The sequence below is a fragment of the Miscanthus floridulus genome, chromosome 3 (assembly GCF_019320115.1).
Source record: "Miscanthus floridulus cultivar M001 chromosome 3, ASM1932011v1, whole genome shotgun sequence".
Classification (NCBI taxonomy): domain Eukaryota; kingdom Viridiplantae; phylum Streptophyta; class Magnoliopsida; order Poales; family Poaceae; genus Miscanthus; species Miscanthus floridulus.
The window spans coordinates 140,186,552-140,206,822 of NC_089582.1; the positions used below are offsets into that span (position 1 = coordinate 140,186,552).

Consider the following 20,271-nt stretch of genomic DNA (forward strand, 5'->3'; position numbering starts at 1 on the left):
TAAGTGGGAACGTGTTAACGTTCTGTTTAGTTGTACCGTTTTGCTCGACACGTCATCCTGAAAAGTTTGTGCGGCCCTAGTCTGGCATGTGGTCGGAGTATGAGGTACTATGACCTGTGCACACGTGAACGCAGACAAGCCAAACCAGGGGGGACCTGCCGATCACCCGCAACGTAGAGAGCGGATCCCGTGCACGTGTTGGGAGGAACCGGAGACAGGGCCTGCTCCGAAAACCGTAGAAGGAGTGGTGGTCGGCTTGTACTGGCTTAAGTTAGAATAACCATAAAATTTGGAGTGACACATTAGAGTGGTCGGAGAAATCATAGTTGCTTTAGTAAAGTAAATCGAAAATACAAGTAGAGTACATATCTCAGTAGTTAAGCATAGAAACGTCTAAGCTTGTCGATGTGCCATGAGTTCGGTACGTCCGTGCCGTCTAGATGAGCTAACCTGTAAGACGTTGGACGTGTGACTTCCTTGATCATGAAGGGTCCCTCCCATGGGGTTGCGAGTTTGTGGACACCAGCCTGGTTCGTCTTCCACTTCAAGACTAAGTCCCCGACCACGAAGAAACGCTCTTTAACGTTCTTGTTGTAGTACCTGCGCAAAACAGCAAGGTACTTGGCCGTGCGTACGCAAGAATCAAGCCTTTTCTCTTCTGCGCTGTTGACTTCTAGCTCCCGTACTTCGTCGACCTTGCCTTCGTCGAAGTTCTCTACCCGTGCTGATCGGAAAGCTATATCTGGTGGGAGGACTGCTTCAGCGCCGTAAACCATAAAGTATGGTGAGACGCCAGTGTTACGACTGGGCTGAGTTCGGAGGCCCCAGACAACGGCTGGTAACTCCTTGAGCCATCTTCCAGGAGCTTTATCGTTTTCTCTGTACATCCTCTTTTTCAATGCAGTCCAAGATCATGCCATTTGCCCGCTCGACTTGTCCATTAGCTCTAGGATGCGCCACCGAGACGTATTTTACAACTATGCTCCTTTCATCGCAGAAGTCCCAAAAAGCGTTCCCGGTGAACTGAGTACCCAGATCAGTAATGATGCTGTTGGGCACGCCGAAACGGTGGATGACCTGGTCGAGGAATGTGACGGCTTTCTCTGAGGATGCCTGTACCAGAGGCATGTATTCTATCCACTTAGAAAACTTATCAATTAGCACGAAGACGCATGTAAATTTCCCAGGAGCTGGTTTGAAAGGCCCGATCATGTCCAGTCCCCAGCATGCGAAGGGCCAAGAGGCTGGAATCGTCTGGATCTCATGTGCCGGTACATGGATTCTCTTGGAGAAGAACTGACAACCTTCACAGCGGCGGACTAGCTTCTCTGCGTCGGCCACTGCTGACGGCCAATAGAACCCTGCTCGGAAAGCCTTAGCCGACCAGTGTTCTTGAGGCCGCGTGGTTGCCGCAGGAGCCAGAGTGGATTTGGTCTAGGAGATGCTTGCCTTCCTCCTGGGTTATACACTTCATCAAGATTTCCTCCTTAGCGTTTTTGCGCCATAACTTGCCATCGACGAGCAGATACTGCTTACTACGACGCATCAGGCGTTCATTTTCTGTTCGATCGATATAACCGCTACCGTCTGTTAAGTACTTGATGAAAGGTGTTCTCCAGTCTGGCTCATGAGTGGTCGGAAAGCGGCTCGGTTGTGCTCGGCGCCGGAACCGTAGCCACTAATTGCTGGTCTGAGACTTTGTCGGTCGTTGAATCTTTGTCTTCAATGGAGGGCGTGAGCAGGTCTTGGACGAATACGCCATGTGGGATTTTGGCTCGGGATGATCCTAACTTTGACAACGCATCCGCTGCCTGGTTCTTGTCCCGGACCACGTGTATGTACTCGATGCCATAGAACCTGCCTTCCAGCTTTCTTATCGATTTGCAATATGCGTCCATCTTTTCACTGGTCGTGTCCCAGTCCTTGTTGAGTTGGTTGATGACCAAAGCCGAATCTCCGTAAACATAGAGACGTTTAACTCCAAGCTCAACCGCAATGCGTAGACCATGCAAGCATGCTTCATACTCGGCGGCATTATTAGATGCTGGGAAATAAATCCTGAGGACGTACCGGAGCTGCTCCTTGGATGGTGATATGAAAAGAATTCCTGCTCCCGCACCGTCAATGTTGAGAGAACCGTCGAAGTACATCGTCCAATATTCGTCGGATCCCGGAGAAGCAGGCGTGCTTAAGTCTGTCCACTCGACGATGAAATCGACGAGTGCCTGAGACTTGATTGTAGTACGGCTTGCAAATTCCAAGGAAAAGGGGCATAGCTCCATTGCCCATTTGACGATGCGCCCGTTCGCATCCTTATTGCGAATGATGTCCCCCAAAGGATACTCGGTCATAACCACCACACGATATCCGTCGAAGTAATGTCTCAACTTTCGGGATGTTATCAGTATGGCGTAGAGCAGTTTCTGAATCTGTGGGTACCTGGTCTTGGATTCGTTGAGTACCTCACTAATGAAATAGATTGGCCGCTGTACCTTGTAGGCGTGGCCCGGCTCGTCGCGCTCGACCACCATTGTAGTGGAAACCACCCGATCGGTTGCCGCAATGTAAAGCAGGAGAGTTTCGTCTTCTCTGGGAGCAGTAAGTACCGGAGGTGACGTGAGGTATTGTTTCAGCTGCGTGAAGGCAGCGTCTGCTTCCTCCGACCACTCGAACTTCTCGGACGATTTGAGCAGTTTGAAGAATGGTAGTCCTTTTTCTCCTAATCTTGATATGAAACGGCTTAGAGCAGCCATGCAGCCGGTGAGCTTCTGGACATCCTTCACCTTTTTTGGGGGCTTCATGTCTAAGACAGCTTTGACTTTCTCCGGGTTAGGGCGTATGCCGTCGTAACTGACGACGTTGCCGAGCAGTATGCCAGAAGGGACACCAAAGATGCACTTCTTTGGGTTTAATTTCCATTGGAACGTATTAAGGGCTACGAAGGTGCGTTCCAGATTGTCAACAAGGGTATGTGCTTCCTTGGTTTTGACAACTACATCGTCGACGTAAGCCTCGACGAGGCCGTCTTTTATCTCGTCGTTGAGGCAGGCCTGTATAGCGCGTTGGTAGGTAGCACCGGCGTTTTTGAGCCCGAACGACATAGTCGTGTAGCAGTAGGCGCCGAAAGGCGTGATGAAAGATGTCTTGATCTGGTCGTCCTTTTTGAGAGCGATCTGGTGATAACCAGAGTAGCAATCGAGAAAGGAAAGCAGCTCGCAACCGGCGGTTGAATCTACGACCTCGTCTATGCGAGGCAAGCCAAAGGGGTCCTTAGGGCAGTGTTTGTTGAGATCAGTGTAATCAACGCACATTCTCCATTCATTATTCTTTTTGCGTACAAGAACCGGGTTGGCTAACCATTCCGGATGATACACTTCTTTGATAAATCCGGCTGCCAAAAGCCGTGTAACTTCTACCCTAATCGCCTCCTTTTTGTCGCGAGCGAACCGTCGTAGCTTCTGCTTGATTGGTTTGGCTTTGCTGTTGACATTCAAGGAGTGCTCAATCAAGTCCCGAGGTACACCGGGCATGTCGGAAGGTTTCCATGCAAACACATCCACGTTGCCCCTCAAGAACCTGACGAGCGCGTCTTCCTATTTGGGATCCAGGTCGGCCCCGATGAGGGCCGTTTTGCTGGGATCGCCCTCGACCAGCTGGATCGTCTTGTGCTCCTTGCACCTGATGTTCTTGCGCGGAGCCTCGAGCTCTGGGATCTCCAAGTGGTCGGCCGTGGTCTTCTTAGCGTTGAGCATGGTCTCGGCCATGCGAATAGAGAGGTCGTGGGCCTCTGCTATTTTGAAGCTGTCGTCCTCGCAGGTATAAGCTGCGTATACGTTGCCCCTGAGGGTTAAAACTCCTTTCTCAGTAGGCATCTTGAGCACCAGATACCTGTAATGAGGTATGGCCATGAACTTGGTGAGCGACGGTCGACCAAGAATAGCATGGTAGGTGCCGTCGAAATCAGCGACCACGAAGTTGACGTAGTCGGTGCGGAAGTGGTCCGGAGTCCCAAACTGCACAGGTAGCGTGATCTGCCCGAGAGGTGTGGAGCTCTGTCCGGGGAGAACGCCCCAGAACTGTGCCTCGTACGGCTTCAGGTCCGCCTGGGCTATTTTCAGAGCGGGCAGGCTGTTCTTGAACAGTATATCAATGGAGCTGCCGCCGTCGATCAGTACCCTGTCGAACTGAACCTTGTTGATACAAGGATCGAGGACCAGGGGAAAACGCCCTGGCTCGGGTATGGCGGCCCATTGGTCCTTCCTGCTGAAGTAGATTTCACGGTGAGACCACGGAGGAAGCCGCGGATCGGTAAGAAGGTTGTCGTTCTTTGCCACGTTCAAGCAGGCGCGGGCGAGCAGCTTGCGTTCTCGTTTGGTCTCAATGGACACCTTGCCGCCGATGATGGTGTGCACGCGATCCGTCGGCTTGACGTATTTATGACGAGGATCTGCATCGTCGTCGTCGTTGTCCTCGTTGCGCTGTTCCCTCACGTCAGTAGGCTTGTCGGACATATCCGGAGCCTGTTGGCGCGTGTAGATAGTCTTGAGGACGCGACAATTCTCCATGGTATGGTTCGACTTGGGATGGAGCTGGCAGGGGCCCTTCAATGCCTTGGCGTAATCGTCCTCGTAGTTACGACGTCCTCCGCCCTTTTTCACAGTATTGACCTCGCCATCGTCTTCCCGAGCACGCTTGCTTCTGTAATCGTCACGGCGGTTGCGCCGCTGATTACGTTGATCACGGTGGTCGCGGGAGTCGTTGCGCTGGTTGCGGCGGTCAAAATTGTCGTTCCGACCACGGTTGCCGCGGTAATCATCGCGGTGTGGGGGGTGGTCGGAGCGTGGGACCCTCGCTTCTTCTTCGACGATTATCTTTTTAGCGTCGTCAGCGTCCGCGTATTTCTTAGCGGTGGCCAAGAGCGCTGTGACTGACTCAGGTCTTTTCCGGAGGAGCTTGTCTCTTAGGGCGTCGTGGAAGCGGAGGCCGGTGACGAAAGCCTCGATTGCTTCGTTGTCGGATATTGATGGGACCTTGATGCGCATCTCCGAGAAACGCCGAACGTACTCGCGCAGTGGTTCGTCTTTCCGATCTCGGATCCGTTGCAGATCGTACTTGTTGCCGGGTTGTTCACAAGTAGCGATGAAATTGTCGATGAAGGCCTGCTTGAGTTCCTGCCAAGAGTCAAAAGAGTTTGCCGGCAAGCTAACTAGCCATTGGTGACCTGCATGACCAACGGCGACTGGGAAGTAGTTAGACATAACGTGCTCGTCAGCCATGGCTGATCGGCACGCGGTTTCATAGAGCATGACCCATAATTCGGGGTTTTCTTTGCCGTCGTACTTCTGAAGCTTCTCGAGCTTGAAATTCTTGGGCCATATGACTTGGCGCAGGTGTGGAGTGAACTGCTTCAGACCCGGCGGACCGTGGACGGTGTCGTACTCCATACGGCGATAGCTTTCATGGGATGCACGATCGTCGGCTCTCTGGTTGATGCGAGCACGCAAATCACGTCCACCGAGGTAATGGCGGAGATCGTTATTGCCATCGCGGCGATCTCGATTGCCACCTGGATTAGCGCTGCGACCGTGGTTATCACGGCGATTGTCGCGGTTATCTCGGCGGTTGTCGCCTCGAACGTCGTGGCGGTTATCCTCCCGGCGGCGGTTGTCGTCCCGACCACCATCACGACCACCGTTCCCGCCTTGACGGTTGTCCGATGGGTCGTTATTGCGCGAGCCACGTAGGTTGAGTGGCTGTGAGCGACTTGAGTATTGGCGGCTGTGGCTTGATTCGACAGAAACGGATGGAGCCCGGGCTTGGTTCATCTCTGCGGTCTGAGCCATAGCAGCCGTCAGATAAGCTTGTATGTCATCACGGATTACTTGAGTCTCGGGAGTGTTGGGCAGCCGCTGCATCGTCGCCATGGCGACGGCTACGTTGGCGCTTGGGGTCTTGAAGACTTGTTTATCCCCCACCCTGTCGAAAGCATTGTTGAGGTCACGCGGTTGGACCCTTATGCGTCGTGCCTCCTGGTCTGCTTCAGCTTCGATTTGCCGGCGATTAAACCGGTCAATATTGCGTGCTTCGCGTGCAGTCTTTTCTTGTTCTGTTTCGCCAACTGCTGGCGGCTCGTCGTTGCTGACAACATGGATCAAATCCCCTCGTCTTGGCGGGAAAGACGGAAATTGGGGGAAACCCGGGGCGTGGTCTGGTAGATCCAGATCGTATTGGGCGCCTTCATCTTCGTGACGCTGAAGCTCGGTGTGGACAGATGCGTTGGACGCGATGCCGGATGAGGAGCTGGAGTCACCTTCTCGGACTGTGTGGACGGATCCTTCCTGATAATCTTCGATCCGGACCATGTTGACGATGTTGCATGGCTTCGGCCGAGATCGGTGTACAGGACACAGATCCGAGCGGTGTCGCAGGTTGTACGCGTAGCTGGAGGCAGCGTTTTGCAGGCCGTAGGGCTGGACCTGGTGGTTCTCCGTCGGGGCTTCGTACTCGCAGAGTCGGAGACCCGTCGCGATGTCTGGCCGGCGATGAGCGAAACGCCCCTCAGGAGTTGATACGACCACAAGATCTGTTCCAAATCGCACAGGGACGACTGGTCCGAGCTGGTCGGATAGATCTGTCGTGGAGAGCTGTTACCTGCTCGTTAGGTTGGGTTTGAATCGTACTTACCAGAGCCAGGGTTTCAGCGAGTTGGATGCCGACCCGATCAACGGAATCGAGCAGGTCGGTGTTGTCGATCTGCTTCCCTCTGTAGCGGGGAAGCGGATGACGGGTTGTTGGCGTGGCTGTAGGCGTGGTCGGAGCCAGATGTCCCGTGGTCGGAGCCAGGTCCATCGTGGTCGGAGCCGTGTTCACCGTGGTCGGAGCCGTGTTCACCGTGGTCGGAGCCGTGTTCACCGTGGTCGGAGCCGTGTTCACCGTGGTCGGAGCCGTAGCCGATGCAGGTGAAGTAGTCGTCGGCGCAGGCTGAATCCATGCCTCCCCCGTGGCCATGGCGATGGAGTCGTCGGAGCTGGTGGTCCAGGTGATCTGGCCGACGGTGAACGTGAGGCCGCTGGGCGTAGCCATGGAGCCGGAGATGATGACCATCTTGTTTGTTTGGAGAGCAGTACGCACACCCCCTACCTGGCGCGCCACTGTCGACGAAATATGGTCGGCAGTCTACCTAGGGGTATGCCCAAGGTAGTAGATTATCGGCAGACAGATGCGCAAGCCCCAAACAAGACGGTGACGCAAGACAGACACGAGGTTTTATCCAGGTTCGGCCGCCAAGAAGGCGTAATACCTACGTCCTGCGTCTGATTTGTATTGCTATATGTCAATGAGAGATATTTTTCAGAGGGGTCCCCTGCCCGCCTTATATAGTCCGAGGGGCAGGGTTACAGATCTGGAAACTAATCCTAGTCAGTTACAATTGCCATATCTGGCCGGATAAGGATTCCTATTCTAACCGACCAGGATCCTGCTTGGTCGCCAAATCCGTCTTGATTCCTTGTGCAGGACTCCGATCAGGTTAACCGGGCTGCACGTCATCTTTCGGGTGGACTGAAACCATCGATCCGGGCCAGCCCAAGCTTAGCCGTAAGGGTATAGGGGTTAATACCCCCACACCTACTTTGCTATCCTTTTCTGCCCACTTCTTTCTTCTTTTATATTTTAGGTGTATGATTTTTTTGTTATTCAGACAACTTGTAATTTTATCATTGTTTGACTATAAAAATTGTGAATTGTCTTGTACTTTAAGATTGTTGTCACAAAAAAAAAAAAATATAGCAACTCCCTTTTCTGCCTAGTCAGACAACGAATTAGGATCTCCATCGTGCTGCTCATAGAAGGTAATCTGCTACCGTCCCACTTGAAGTAATCTCTCCCACGATCAGGACCAATCTTTCCAAGATCCTATTCTCCGTCTTGTTTCTTTACAAGGACCCACGCAGGGAACACCCATCCATTCGTTGAAAAAAAAAATCATTGATCATGACCGGGATGCGCAGAAAAGAACCTTGCGAGGCCAAACAAGAATAATTGGATTTTTTTATGCATAGGATAGGGAACTTTCTGCCAATATATATTCTTCAAAAGGACCCACAGAAGCTATTGCAAACAGAACAAAAATGGGCACCACCAGGACGATGAACCTAGCTAGACTGGCTAGGAGATTCATGTGTAGTAGTAGTAGGACCGGAAGAAAGAAGATTACAGTATTCATGGAGGCAGCACTCTTTAGCAGAGGTTGCATGTGCAGCCGAATATGAAGTGTTCTCACGCTGCATCTGGCTGCAGTACCAGTACTCCAACCCAAGATCGATCAACAGGGCAGCCTGCAGCCTGTTTGGAGTTTGGATCATAACACTGAACCGGATCTCGCGTGCAGAGTGCAGGTTACTACTCCAAGCTTGGGGGTTGAATCGATCGAAGCGAACAAGTGCAGTGCAGGCCTCCACATCAGACGAGAGGAAAAGCGATACCCTTTCTCACTCAGCTTATCAGTAATGTGTGTGAGGCACACGTGCTTGCACGCAAGGGATCCGATGCTGCAGACTAGTAGTAAAGCATAGCCGCCTGCATGCTCTTCTCTCCACCAAGAACTTGACAGCCGGTGGGCCGTGGACGTGGTAGTAGAATACCAACCACCATGCTGGCTGCTGCAGATAGCAGCGAATAAATCCATCACCACTATAAAAGGAGGCGTTGATAGATCAGCCTTCACTATTAAGGCTGCAGAGCGCGAGGTACAGCTGCCAGTGCCAACCATGGCGATCCGGGGCGTCGCCTCCACCCGCGAGGACATGACGCTGGAGGAGTTCAAGGAGTGGCTCAAGCAGTTCGACACCGACGGCGACGGCCGGATCAGCCGGAACGAGCTCCGGGAGGCGCTCCGCCGCCGCGGCGGCTGGTTCACCACCTGGAAGAGCGGCCGCGCCCTTCGCCAGGCCGACAAGAACAACAGCGGCTTCTTGGACGACTCCGAGATCGAGAACCTCGTCGCCTTCGCCCAGAAAGATCTCGGCATGAAGATATCCACCTGGTAGAAGAAGAAGAAGAAGCGCAGAGTGACAGCCGCTGCATATAATTAAGACATCCATGAACATGAACTAGCTATATTTGAACTGAATACCGGGCAGTGTCGTTGTATACTCTGTATTGTAGCAACTTGATTTTGTGTGGTTGATTCTGCAAGCTTGATACACTATTACAGTATCTATGTGCCAATTACATCTCCTGAATAATGGTATGGTATGTGTAGTATAAGAAAATGAAACCGGGTCTTTAACTCGCGCCTCTTATTGCTCGGCCGACTCAAATTACGGTTTCGTTCGGTCATCGGGTAACTTTTTAATTTCCTAAATGTTTGCAATTGCCATGGACATGGTAGGTAATTTTTTCTTGAATCACACAGCATAGACGTAGACCTTCGTATAACTATATACATGCACATACACTCAAATGCCGCGCACAAATACTATCACTTTGAGCACCTCTAAAAGGCTCGGACAATAGATTTCGAGATTGTTCGCTATCGAACACCGTACACTTTTGCAGCAAATGGAGTAGAGCATTTCTTATTATTATCAGAAAATCACGGGCAGAAATATAATATCATATAAACTATGTCCCCTTTGGATGGGCTTGTAATAAAAAAATACGAGGCAATTTTGTGCCACTTGCAGAAATTCCATTCTTTAATTAAGTGTGTGAAAAGGTCAAGGAATTTCAAAAGCAGTACCTCTTACACCATAAGTTATTGTTTAGAGAAAAAAAATCCTGAAAGCATGGTAGTACTTTGGGATTTTCATGAAGTTTATTTTTTTCTCAGGAATATTTATCTATTACTCCTACCAAAACATACGGACACATGAAATTTAATCAACAAAAGAAAAGTCAGCAACTCCAACGACTTGGCTAAAATTCGTAGCCAATTTCTATAGTTTAGCTATTTTGTAAAATAGAAAACTCAAAAAAGAAGAGGTCTACAACGGTTTTGCTATATATTTGTCATCTCCAGATAGCTAGTGCCCGTGGTTGGCTTTATATGGCCACCTAAAGGGATAGCCAGTTTTCTATTTTATAAGGCAAGATAGCACATCTGTTGAAGCCTACTTTTTTCTATACAAATTCTAAAATACCCTCCAAAATAAGAATAGCTGAGCTTTTTGCTATACAAATTCTAAAATACCCTCCAAAATAAGAATAGCTGAGCTGTTGGAGTTGATCTTAGGAATGAGATGGGTGCCCAGGCCAGTTCATGACTCGTCCCTGTTTAGATCCCAACTAGATTATAGTCCAGACTATGAATAAGATTATAAGGGCATTCTTAGCAATATAGTCAAACTTGCTACTTATATTAACTTAAAAAGAAAAAAAGAGCAACATAATATGTTAGTATAGAAAAATATATAAACATAGCCACATGAATCATAAAAAAGTATATGAGCCTAGCTCTTGAATAGCTAGCTTATCATTCTCTCTTTTTTATTAAATAAAATATTCTATGAGCTAGTTATTTCAACACTGTTGGAGCTTCCCTAATAATCTAGACTATGGATTATAATAATGTAAATTGTTTGGATCCCTGGATTATATAGTGTGCGCAGATTATTGTTGGTTGGAGCACAAATGACCAATAGTGCCCTTGTATATGAGGTGAAGAGGACAAGGGTGGGGGGAGTTGTTTTTTAGCATCATAATCTATGATTGGCAGGTCTCAACTAGGTTACACTGATTGTTATTTGTTTCCTAGATTATAATAATCTACCCTATAATCTCTTCTATTTGGTTAGACTATTTTAGCTAATTATTGTTGTGACTCAAACATGGCCTCACCTGGCCGCATCAGTTTTGATTTGCCCTATTAAGAGACTGTTTGGATCTACTGTATAATCTAGATTATGTATAGTATTATTATAATTAGGGCTATAGATTATAATAATCAGAGTGTTAGGATCTTTGGATTATGGTGAAAGCCCTAGTTTGGTTTGGCTAATTGATGAAACCTAAGTACTAACCTTTGTCATGAGTGTCATGTGAGCAAGGTTGGTACATACCAAGTGATGGAGCATGGTGATGAAGTCCATGGAGATGGAGATGGACATGTGTTGAAGATGATCAAGCTCAACTTGAAAAATAAGAAAGAGAAAAACAAAACCAAGATGATCAAGGCAGAGGTATCAAATAGGTTTTTGTTTTGGCACTCAAGACACCATAGAGGGTGTGAGTGTATTTATGATCGATAGCCGTACTATAAAGAGGAAAAATCTTTGGCTAAGCGGTTATCGAGTGCCACTAGATGACATGATTCTTGCATATGCATTAGGGACCTAGCGTGCTAACAATTAACCCTTGAAAATGCTTTGTGAAAATGCTAACACACATGCACATTGGTGATACACTTGGTGATTAGCACATGGAAGCAAGGGTGGTGAAGTTTGAGTTGAAAAGGAGGATTTTAGGCGTAACCGGATGCTGCAACTTGGATCGGACGCTAGTGCAACATGCGTCTGATGCTATTGAAACATTGATCGGGCGCTAGTGCAACATGTGACCGGACGCGCCTATGTAACTGTTCACAAACAGGCAACACACGCGGTTGGATGACCTAACGCTGGGTGAGTCCGATCAGTAGTGACCAGACGTGTCCAGTCGCCAAAATACCTCTCTAGAATCTCTCTGGATCGCACCGGACGCTGATACAACAATGACCGGATGCTACTGCAACAATGATTGGATGCTACTGCAATGAGAGGACCGTTGGGCGCCAACGGTCGAATTCAAATAAGTCTGCGACCGGACGCTACTGCAACAATGACTGGACGCTATTGGAACTTTGATCGGACGCTACTGCAACTTGCATTGCAGGCTATTGCAACAAATGCACCTGACGCGTCCGTCATCCTGACCAGCGACTTCGGTCGTTGCGTAGGGAGCCAGCTCTTGTGCCTAACGACTCTATTTCGTTTGGGGGTCTTTAAATAGACCATGGCCGGCCTTGGGCTCTTCCTCTTGGCACTTTGACATACTTGACATCCTTGTGAGCCTAAGCAAATACCTCCCACTCATCTCTATCATTGATTCATCATTATAGTGAGATTAGGAGTGATTCCTAGTGCATTTGCTTGAGTGGTTGTATCTAATGGCACTTGGAGATCGTTGTGGCTGCAGAGTTCTTGTTACTCTTGGTGGTTGCCGCCATCTAGATGGCTTGGAGCAGCGGAGGAGCTTTGGCACGTGTTGGTGATTGTTCGTGGCCAGCTCCGGTGATTGTGAGGGGTCTTATACCTTCCCCGGCAGATAGCCCAAAGGTAACTCTAGTGGATTGCTCATGTCATTGAGTTACCTCACTTGTGGGTAGGTTCTTATAGTGTCCAATTATGTGGACGAGGTTCATGCAACACCTCTTAACCGCCGAACCACCAAGTGTTGGTCGACACAACGGGGACTAGCGTGTCGACAAGCACGTGAACCTTGGGAGAAAAATTGGTTGTCTCTTGCCCTTTGGTAATCTCCCGGTGATTGAATTGATACTCATCTTGTGGTTGGTTCACTCCTCTACGCGGTGGTATAATCACCCTACTTACTCATTTACATTCCCGCAAACTAGTTGTAGCAAGCTCTTTAGTGTAGCTAGAATTGAGAGCTTGCTTTGTAGTTTAAGATCATCTAGTGGAGCTCTTTAGTGTAGCAAGTGTGAGAGCTCTTAATGAGTAATGACTTAGCCATATGTGTACCTAGTGATTATAGTAACTAGAATTGTTGGATAGGTGGCTTGCAACCCTTGTAGAGGTAGAGCAAGTTTGCATTTCGCTATTTGTCATACTAATCAAATTGCTCTAGTGATCTTGTAGATTTTTTAAATAGGCTATTCACCCCCTAGTCATATTAGGGCCTTTCGTATGGTTGGTTAAAGCAAGAAATTCATATCTTATCCTTTATAGTTTAGCAAGTTAGACAATCGGTTAGGGACTAGTTGGACTTTTGGCACCCATAATCCATCATATAATCTGTTTTGGACAACTAGATTACGGGATTATGATAATCAAGAGTTCTAATTATAATAATCCATCATATAATTAATCTGGTTTGGATCAAAACTAGATTATATAATATGATTATTATAATCGCAGGGTATCCAAACATGATCTAATTAAGTTGTGGTGTTGGGTTCTTGCAAGTTATATTTTGGGGACAAAATTTTAAGGGGCTCTTGCGTTTGTACCCTTGTTTTGTATTGAAATTGTGATTTTGCCCCTATTTTTTTGACTTTGTGAATTTACCCCTACTGTGCCATTCATGAAGCACCAGTTTGCCCCTGCTCCGTCATCCACCCCTAACGGTGTTAAACTTTGTACAAAAGGACATAAATGCCCACGCGATTTTGCCCCTGTTTATTATACCTAATTGTGATTTTACCCTGATTTGGAATTAGACTTTTTTATTGTATGCCTAATTGCAATTATTTAAACTCAGATTTAATACTGATAAATATTCAAAATTTTGGCAACACCTTTGCTATATTTTGCTAGCATCATGACAACAATATGAAGCACATATAAAACACATAAGAAAAATCATGGAGAACCACATCATTTCAAAGTCTACCATACAGCATGTCAACATGTCCACAAAAGTTGTGAAAAAAAAACATGTCCACAAAAGCTATAGGTCTGCACCATGTCACATGTCCACAAAAGCAACTGCACCATGTCAACATATCCACAAAAGAAACGAGTCTGCACCATGTAAACATGTGCACAAAAGCTACATCCATCTCATTCAAGGACCACCTAGAGACCTAACAAACTAGCTAGCCTTCCTCCTGTTCGCCCTCCTTCCCCTCCCTCTGAAAAGCATCGAACAGGTTGGTTAGTAATGATTACATCCACAAAAGCTTCCATATATCTTTTTTCAGGAGCCGGCACCCGTGTCCTTGAGTTGTATCAGGTGCTAGTCTACTTGGGATCCACTCTTCGATATATTGCTCCGCGACGAAGCTCTGGCCACTGTTGTCTTGCCGCACATTATAGCTACCCAAATTAGAACGCATAAAAACCAGGAACAACTCTTTATGCATATTAATCAACAAGCAAACTAGACTGCTGGAGCTCGCAAGAAGATCGAGATTGGGCCACAACTTTTTATGCAGACAAAGGAATGGGCAGGGTGTCCGATTAGCATATGAGAGTGCTCCAGCTACTCTATCTTGCCGAGGGTGTGGCAAAAATCTGAATCTGAATGTAATCTGCATTTTGCAAGAGAAGGCAGAAAATAAGAAGAAAAAAACAGTAGTGACAAGAGAACTGAACTATGCAGATTGTTAAATTACTGAAAAGTAACGTATTGAAAAGAATGCAAACACAGGAATAATGGTATGAGCAGAAGCTTCACGCCCACTTGTAAATTTGCAATACAACTGGCATGGTCTTTAAACATCTAAAACACAGAGCCATGGGTTGATAATTGATATATACACCAAGACAAATGGTCAACTACCGTTCTACCAATCATTCCAATAACAAAGGATCCAAAAGAACCGCATGCACTATAGCCAGCAAAGTTCATCAGAGAGACACAAAAATCCCTGACATGAACCATGACTTAGCCATGTAATTGTTCTTACCTCTGAGTAACCCCAAGTTCCAACAGCATAAACATAAAGGGAAATCAGCCGTCAGGCCTAGCGAGATGGGCTGTACTTGTACATTGGTGAAAGATCAATGGACCACTACAAAAAACGCATTTCCATTCCAGCAGCACAAGCAAGCAGGCAATCCTCTGCTACCAAAATCAAATCATCATTAAATCGAAACAGGGCATTTGTCTTCACCAACCTGCCGCGTTATGGAACGCACATTGGCGATTGGATATGATTTATCTCCCCAATGAACGGATTTCTCATTCTTCTCTTGAGCAGAGCGATCAGAAAGCTAATTAAGCATTACTGCAGGCGTCAGGGACTCAGGGGCAATGCAAAAAGGTGGAGAAATCTAACAGATACCAAATCTAGACAAACCAAGCTTGCTTCTAATGGCTTGTCCTCCTAAAGAAAAGGCCCCAACTTTACGGCACAAGATGCACGAGATCACCCCCACTGGGTGGGGTGACAGCTGACGAGAACAGAGGCGGACGGACGGAGACGGTCACCTCAGGGAAGACGACGAGCCGAGAGGAGTAGAAGGCGGGGACGACGGGGAGCTCCTCCCATCTCTGGACGACCTGCCGCACGCTCCGCTCCCTCCTCCCTCTCCTCAAGTCCTGTCTCATTTAACCCCGGCCTCCGCTCCTCGCCTCCTGCCATCGAGGCATCTGAGCGATTGAATCAAAGCAAGCAGCCACCCTGAAAACATCTATCAGATCAGCAGCAAGTCAATTCATCGAACACCAGCAGGGCATGTCATCGAGGCAGCAATTACTCACCAAATCGTAGGTGCAGCTACTTGGTCGAAGAGGCAACGGTGCGGAGGTGATGACATGTAGGTGCCCCCGCCATCCCCGGCTGGGCAGCGCGCTAGTGAAGACCGGCGAGTGCGCGTGCCGAGAGCTCACGGCCACCGCCCGCCCCACATCGCCGTGCACCTCCCTGAGCAGGCCCACGCGCGGCCGAGCGCGTGCGCTTCCAGTCGAGCCAACCAATGGCGGTCGTGGAGAGGAGGGGAGGGGCCTCGCTTGGCCAGCCGACGGCAGTGGCGACGCGCTGTGTCGGCCTGCATGGGGCCTGCAGCCGAGGCGGCCCACGGGGGCTCGCCCCGAGCAGAGCAGAGCGCGCGGCGTATGCTCCGACTAGAGCCGCGCGAGAGCACGCAAATGCGGGTCGGGGAGGGGCGCCGGGATCGAGCGCCGCCGGCCACTGCACCTCCTTGAGCGGGCCCTGTTGGTCCACGCACGCAAATGGGGGCCTGATGCCGCCCGCTCCGCCCGCCCTGCAGCTATCCCAAAGGTGCCCGACTGGAGCAGCAGATGGTGCGGCCGCGACCTTGTGGGGTGGGGGACGGGGCGGCGGCCGAGGCCCCCAGCCGCGCCGCAGCGGGCGCGAGCCGGGGGGGATGGTTCGGGGCGGAGCCCGCCGCAGGCCACGCGGCACCCAGCCACTGCGGGCGCGAGCCTGGGGAGGAGCGGGGCGGAGTGAGGATGAGTTGCGCCGCCGCCGGTACTCCCCAAACCCTAACACGCGAGCCGCGCCGCCGGAGTGTGGCGGAGGGAGGAGGAGACGCGCCGGGGGCAAGAGCGGGAAGGAGGGAGGATGAGCCACGCCGGGGGGGAGCGGGAAGGAGGGACGAGGAGCTGCGCCGCCGCCGGTTGCTGCGCCGCTGCGACTTCTCGTCGGGAACGGGTCGAGCCAACGGGTGAGAAAGGAGAAAGCGACTTAGGGGTATCATTGTCTTTTCATATAGGTGTTTTTTCTTTTTCTTTTTTTTTTACCATTTAATTTAAGCATTTTAGACGGTGTTACAAAGCAGGGGTAGACGGGAGCTTCGTTTGAAAAAAGCGAGGGTAAAATTACAAAGTTAAAAAAAGAGGGGTAAAATCACAATTGGAGCACTGGACAAGGGTAAGAACGCAATTTTCCCAAATTTTAAAACTCATAAAAGTCTTTATATTTTGGAATAGAGAGAATATTTTGTATGCCAATATGTACAAATGTCCAGCCCAATTATATCTGGTATAGCAAAAAATGTTATTAAATAATCAAGCAGCATACATGTAATTGAAATGCAAAATATGAATATATGTTGCATCAGTGGTATAAATTTTATGGAAGTGCTCCCAATAAAGGGGTCCAACGTGAAAGTTACTAGTAAAGTAAAGGGTAAGGATTGAACCCAATAACTGCATGCATATCTCTACATTAGAAATATAATATATGTGTTTATATTATGCATATATTACTAGTAAAGCTAATATGGGAAAAGGTCAGAAGAACCTCTCTTTGTCAAGGCATATGAGGCATTCGTGTTGGATTGGTCAGTCAACGAGAGAGATACTCCCCCCATCCCTAAATAATTGTCGTTATTGGTGTGTGTGCCGCAAATTTGACTCGATTTGTAAAAAATATGTGCAACATTTATATCTCCAAAATAAGCTTATTAAAAAACTAGATTCAAAGATCCTTCTAATAACACTAATTATATATATATATATATATATATATATATATATATATATATATATATATATATATATATATATATATATATATATATATATATATATAGGGAGAGGCTATTCAGTAGCCGGCTACAAAATAAGTTATTCTGTAGCCACTTCCATTTACTATAATTTTATATACTAATTTACTATAATGTCAATACATATTTACGATAGTTGGGTTACTATAACACATGGGGATATTTACCATAACGTTATATTAAACCACTTAGCAAGGAGTTACTATAATCTTGTAAATTAACATAGTAATTATCATAATTCAAAGTGGCTACAGAATAAGTTATTCTGTAGCCAGCTACAGGATAGTAGTTCTATATATATATATATATATATATATATATATAGGGAGAGGCTATTAAGTAGCCGACTACAAAATAAGTTATTCTGTAGCCACCTCCATTTACCATAATTTTATATACTAATTTACCATAATGTCAATACATATTTACGATAGTTGGGTTACTATAACATATGGGGATATTTACCATAACGTTATAGTAAACTACTTTGTAAGGAGTTACTATAATCTCGTAAATTAACATAGTAATTATCGTAACTCAAAGTGGCTACAGAATAAGTTATTTTGTAGCCAGCTATAGGATAGTAGTTATATATATATATATATATATATATAAATATATATATAGTCAAAGTTGTTTCTTGGAAGTGAAACGACATATATTAGGGACGAAGGGAGAATATGCCACAGCATTAATCGAACGAGGCATTGAGGCATGCGTTTTTACCTAACTTTTTCAGAGATTCTATTATTGGCTTGTAGAGACTGATAACTTTCATGGGTTCGGGCTCAGTATTTTTTTTTGAAACATAACGGGGGGGAGAGCTTCCCCACCAAATTTCATTTAACCTTCCAGCAGACTGGAGGAAGTAACAGAATTACAAGCAAGGAGATAGGCACGCCAGTCATTGAGACTGTTTACATCATGATCGCTCTTTAGTCGTTTTCGCCAAGTTACAAAGTCATCACAGACTCTAGATATGATTACACGGCTATGGGCGGCTTCGCTCCGGAAAATTTCGCCATTCCTGGCGTCCCACAGTCGCCAGAGGATAGTGAGTAGAACGAAAGGCCATAATTTGGGACTCACGCCTGATGGGATGCTTGCAGTCCAGGCGTCTTCATCTGATAGGGAACTGACATTGGAAAGACCGAGTCTCCTCCAAACCTCAGAGCTGACGGGGCAACAGAAGAATGTGTGATGCCTATCCTCCACCGCGCTGACGCACCGCTGGCAATCTCCATCTTCAAGAACATGTTTAACGTGGAGGTTAGCCCTTGTGCTGAGTCTGTCTTTGAAAAATAACCAAGCAAACACCTTGACTTTGTTGGGCACACGTGTCCCCCAAATGCGCCGCCCATGGGGGTCAGGGATGTCTTGGACACGGTCAAGAGCCTTGTAGGCGTCTCTGGCAGAATATGGTTTGCCCGTCAATTTCATTAGCCTCACATCTGGCCGGACTATCATCAAGCTGGAATTCCTGCAAATAAGAGAATAGGCTGTCTAGCTGAGCGCTAGCAGCAGTTGTTAGCCGAGGTCGGAGGCACAAATCAAACCCATTTCGGAAAACACTTTGCACCGATATGTTAGGTCTGGTTGTATGAGAAAAGAGGGGGCAGCGTGAGAAGAACAAAGCGGGCCATCAGGAAGCCAGTGATCAAACCAGAAGGAGGTGGCGGAGCCACTGTGAACTCTGACGTACGTAATAGAACGGAAGGTGTTGAGCTCGTCATTGATAATTTTCCAGAGGTAGCTTTGGTGGCCGGAGAGGGGAGTGTCGAAGGTGGCAGCATCATGGAGCAGCCAGTTCTTCCAAGAAGCTGGCTCAGCAGAAAATAATTTGTCAATAAATTTCATAAGCATGCACCGGTTCTGGACCTCCAGGTCTTTGACACCCAGGCCACTGTTATCTTTGCTAGCACGGACGTTCTCCCACGCAACGTGGCATTTGGACCCATCGCACACATCATCGCCGGTCTAGAAGAAAGCACGACGACGCCGATCAATGGCCTTGATCACCGTCTTGGGAATGTTCAAGGCCGACATGTAGTGGAGAGGGACGGCAGCGGACAAGGTTAGTCGCCCGGCTCTATTTAGCAAGGAGGCACGCCACCCCGAAAGGTGCTTATCACAGTTAGAAATCAAGGGGAGGCAATCAGCTACAGAGATTTTTTGAGGGGACAGAGGTAGGCCAAGGTATGTCTGAGGGAAAGAGGAGACCGTCGTCCCAAAAGCAGTAGCAAGTTCAAGAGCAATATCGTCGGGCACCCCGATAGGGAGGAAGGTGGTTTTGTGGTAGTTGATAGATAGACCAGTGGCGTGCTCAAAGAGTTCAAGGATATGCTTTGTTTCACTGACAGCATCAGGGGAGTAGCTGAGGAAAATTAGGGTGTCGTCAGCGTACTGAAGCACAGGGCAGGGAGCGTTAGGCATCAGAGGGTGCTTGATACAACCGGCAATGGCGGGGTGTTGTAGGAGTCGACGTAGAACGTCGGCAACTATGATGAAGAGATAAGGAGACAAAGGGTCATCGGGTGATGGAGATATCAATCTTTAGGGGAACGTGGTCAGAGGTGGTTGCTACTTCATCCTTCAACGTGTAAGGGGTTAAGTCTATAGAAAAATATTTAACGATCATCTATATGATAGAAACTGCCATGGAGCTGATGGGCAAGAAGGAGGTGAAGAAAGGCCAACATCTGCTGTATGGCCGCCGGAAGGATGACCAGGATGAAGAGGAGCGCTAAGACCTGATGCTGCAATTCCCAGGCTTCCTATCGCTGCTGTTACCTGGAGATCTTGGTGGATCTATCTTTTGGCTTGCGTTTGGCTGCTGGTAGACAGTTTTTTTGGGCTGGTTATAGCCGTCTTCTCGGAACTGTGGTGTAATAGCATCGATCCTTGCTGTCAGTCTTTAGTTTCTGGTTTTTTTAGCATCAAGATGTAGGACGTTAAGTGCGGTGTAAGTCTTCTGGCTGGTCTGTCGCTCTCTTATGATAAACTCTGAAAACTATGTATTTCCGTTGATGTCAATGGAAATGAGGAAGGTGCCTCGTGTCAAAAAAAAAAAAAACTA

The 20,271-nt window shown here is 47.9% G+C and overlaps 1 protein-coding gene and 1 long non-coding RNA gene across 3 annotated transcripts; one reads left to right on the forward strand and one right to left on the reverse strand.

Annotated features, from left to right (window-relative positions):
* Positions 1 to 8,679: 8,679 nt before the first annotated feature.
* Positions 8,680 to 9,291, forward strand: LOC136547234 (probable calcium-binding protein CML44). Its single transcript, XM_066539202.1, has one exon. It carries the CDS (start codon positions 8,769 to 8,771, stop codon positions 9,045 to 9,047), a length of 279 nt encoding a protein of 92 aa, XP_066395299.1. The 5' UTR covers positions 8,680 to 8,768; the 3' UTR covers positions 9,048 to 9,291.
* Positions 9,292 to 13,585: 4,294 nt separating this feature from the next.
* On the reverse strand, positions 13,586 to 16,339 carry LOC136547235 (uncharacterized). Of its 2 annotated transcripts, none has more exons than XR_010781513.1 (3): positions 15,427 to 16,339; positions 15,154 to 15,346; positions 13,586 to 14,251 (listed from the first exon to the last, which is right to left on the reverse strand). It is a non-coding gene; the product is annotated as an uncharacterized lncRNA (long non-coding RNA). The 2 variants fall into 2 exon arrangements; XR_010781514.1 differs by having other exon boundaries at positions 15,154 to 15,356.
* Between the last annotated feature and the right edge of the window lie 3,932 nt (positions 16,340 to 20,271).

What these genes read in the sequence shown, in the direction of transcription:
- LOC136547234 (XM_066539202.1), top strand. Translation starts at nt 8,769, where the DNA reads ATGGCGATCCGGGGCGTCGCCTCCACCCGCGAGGACATGACGCTGGAG.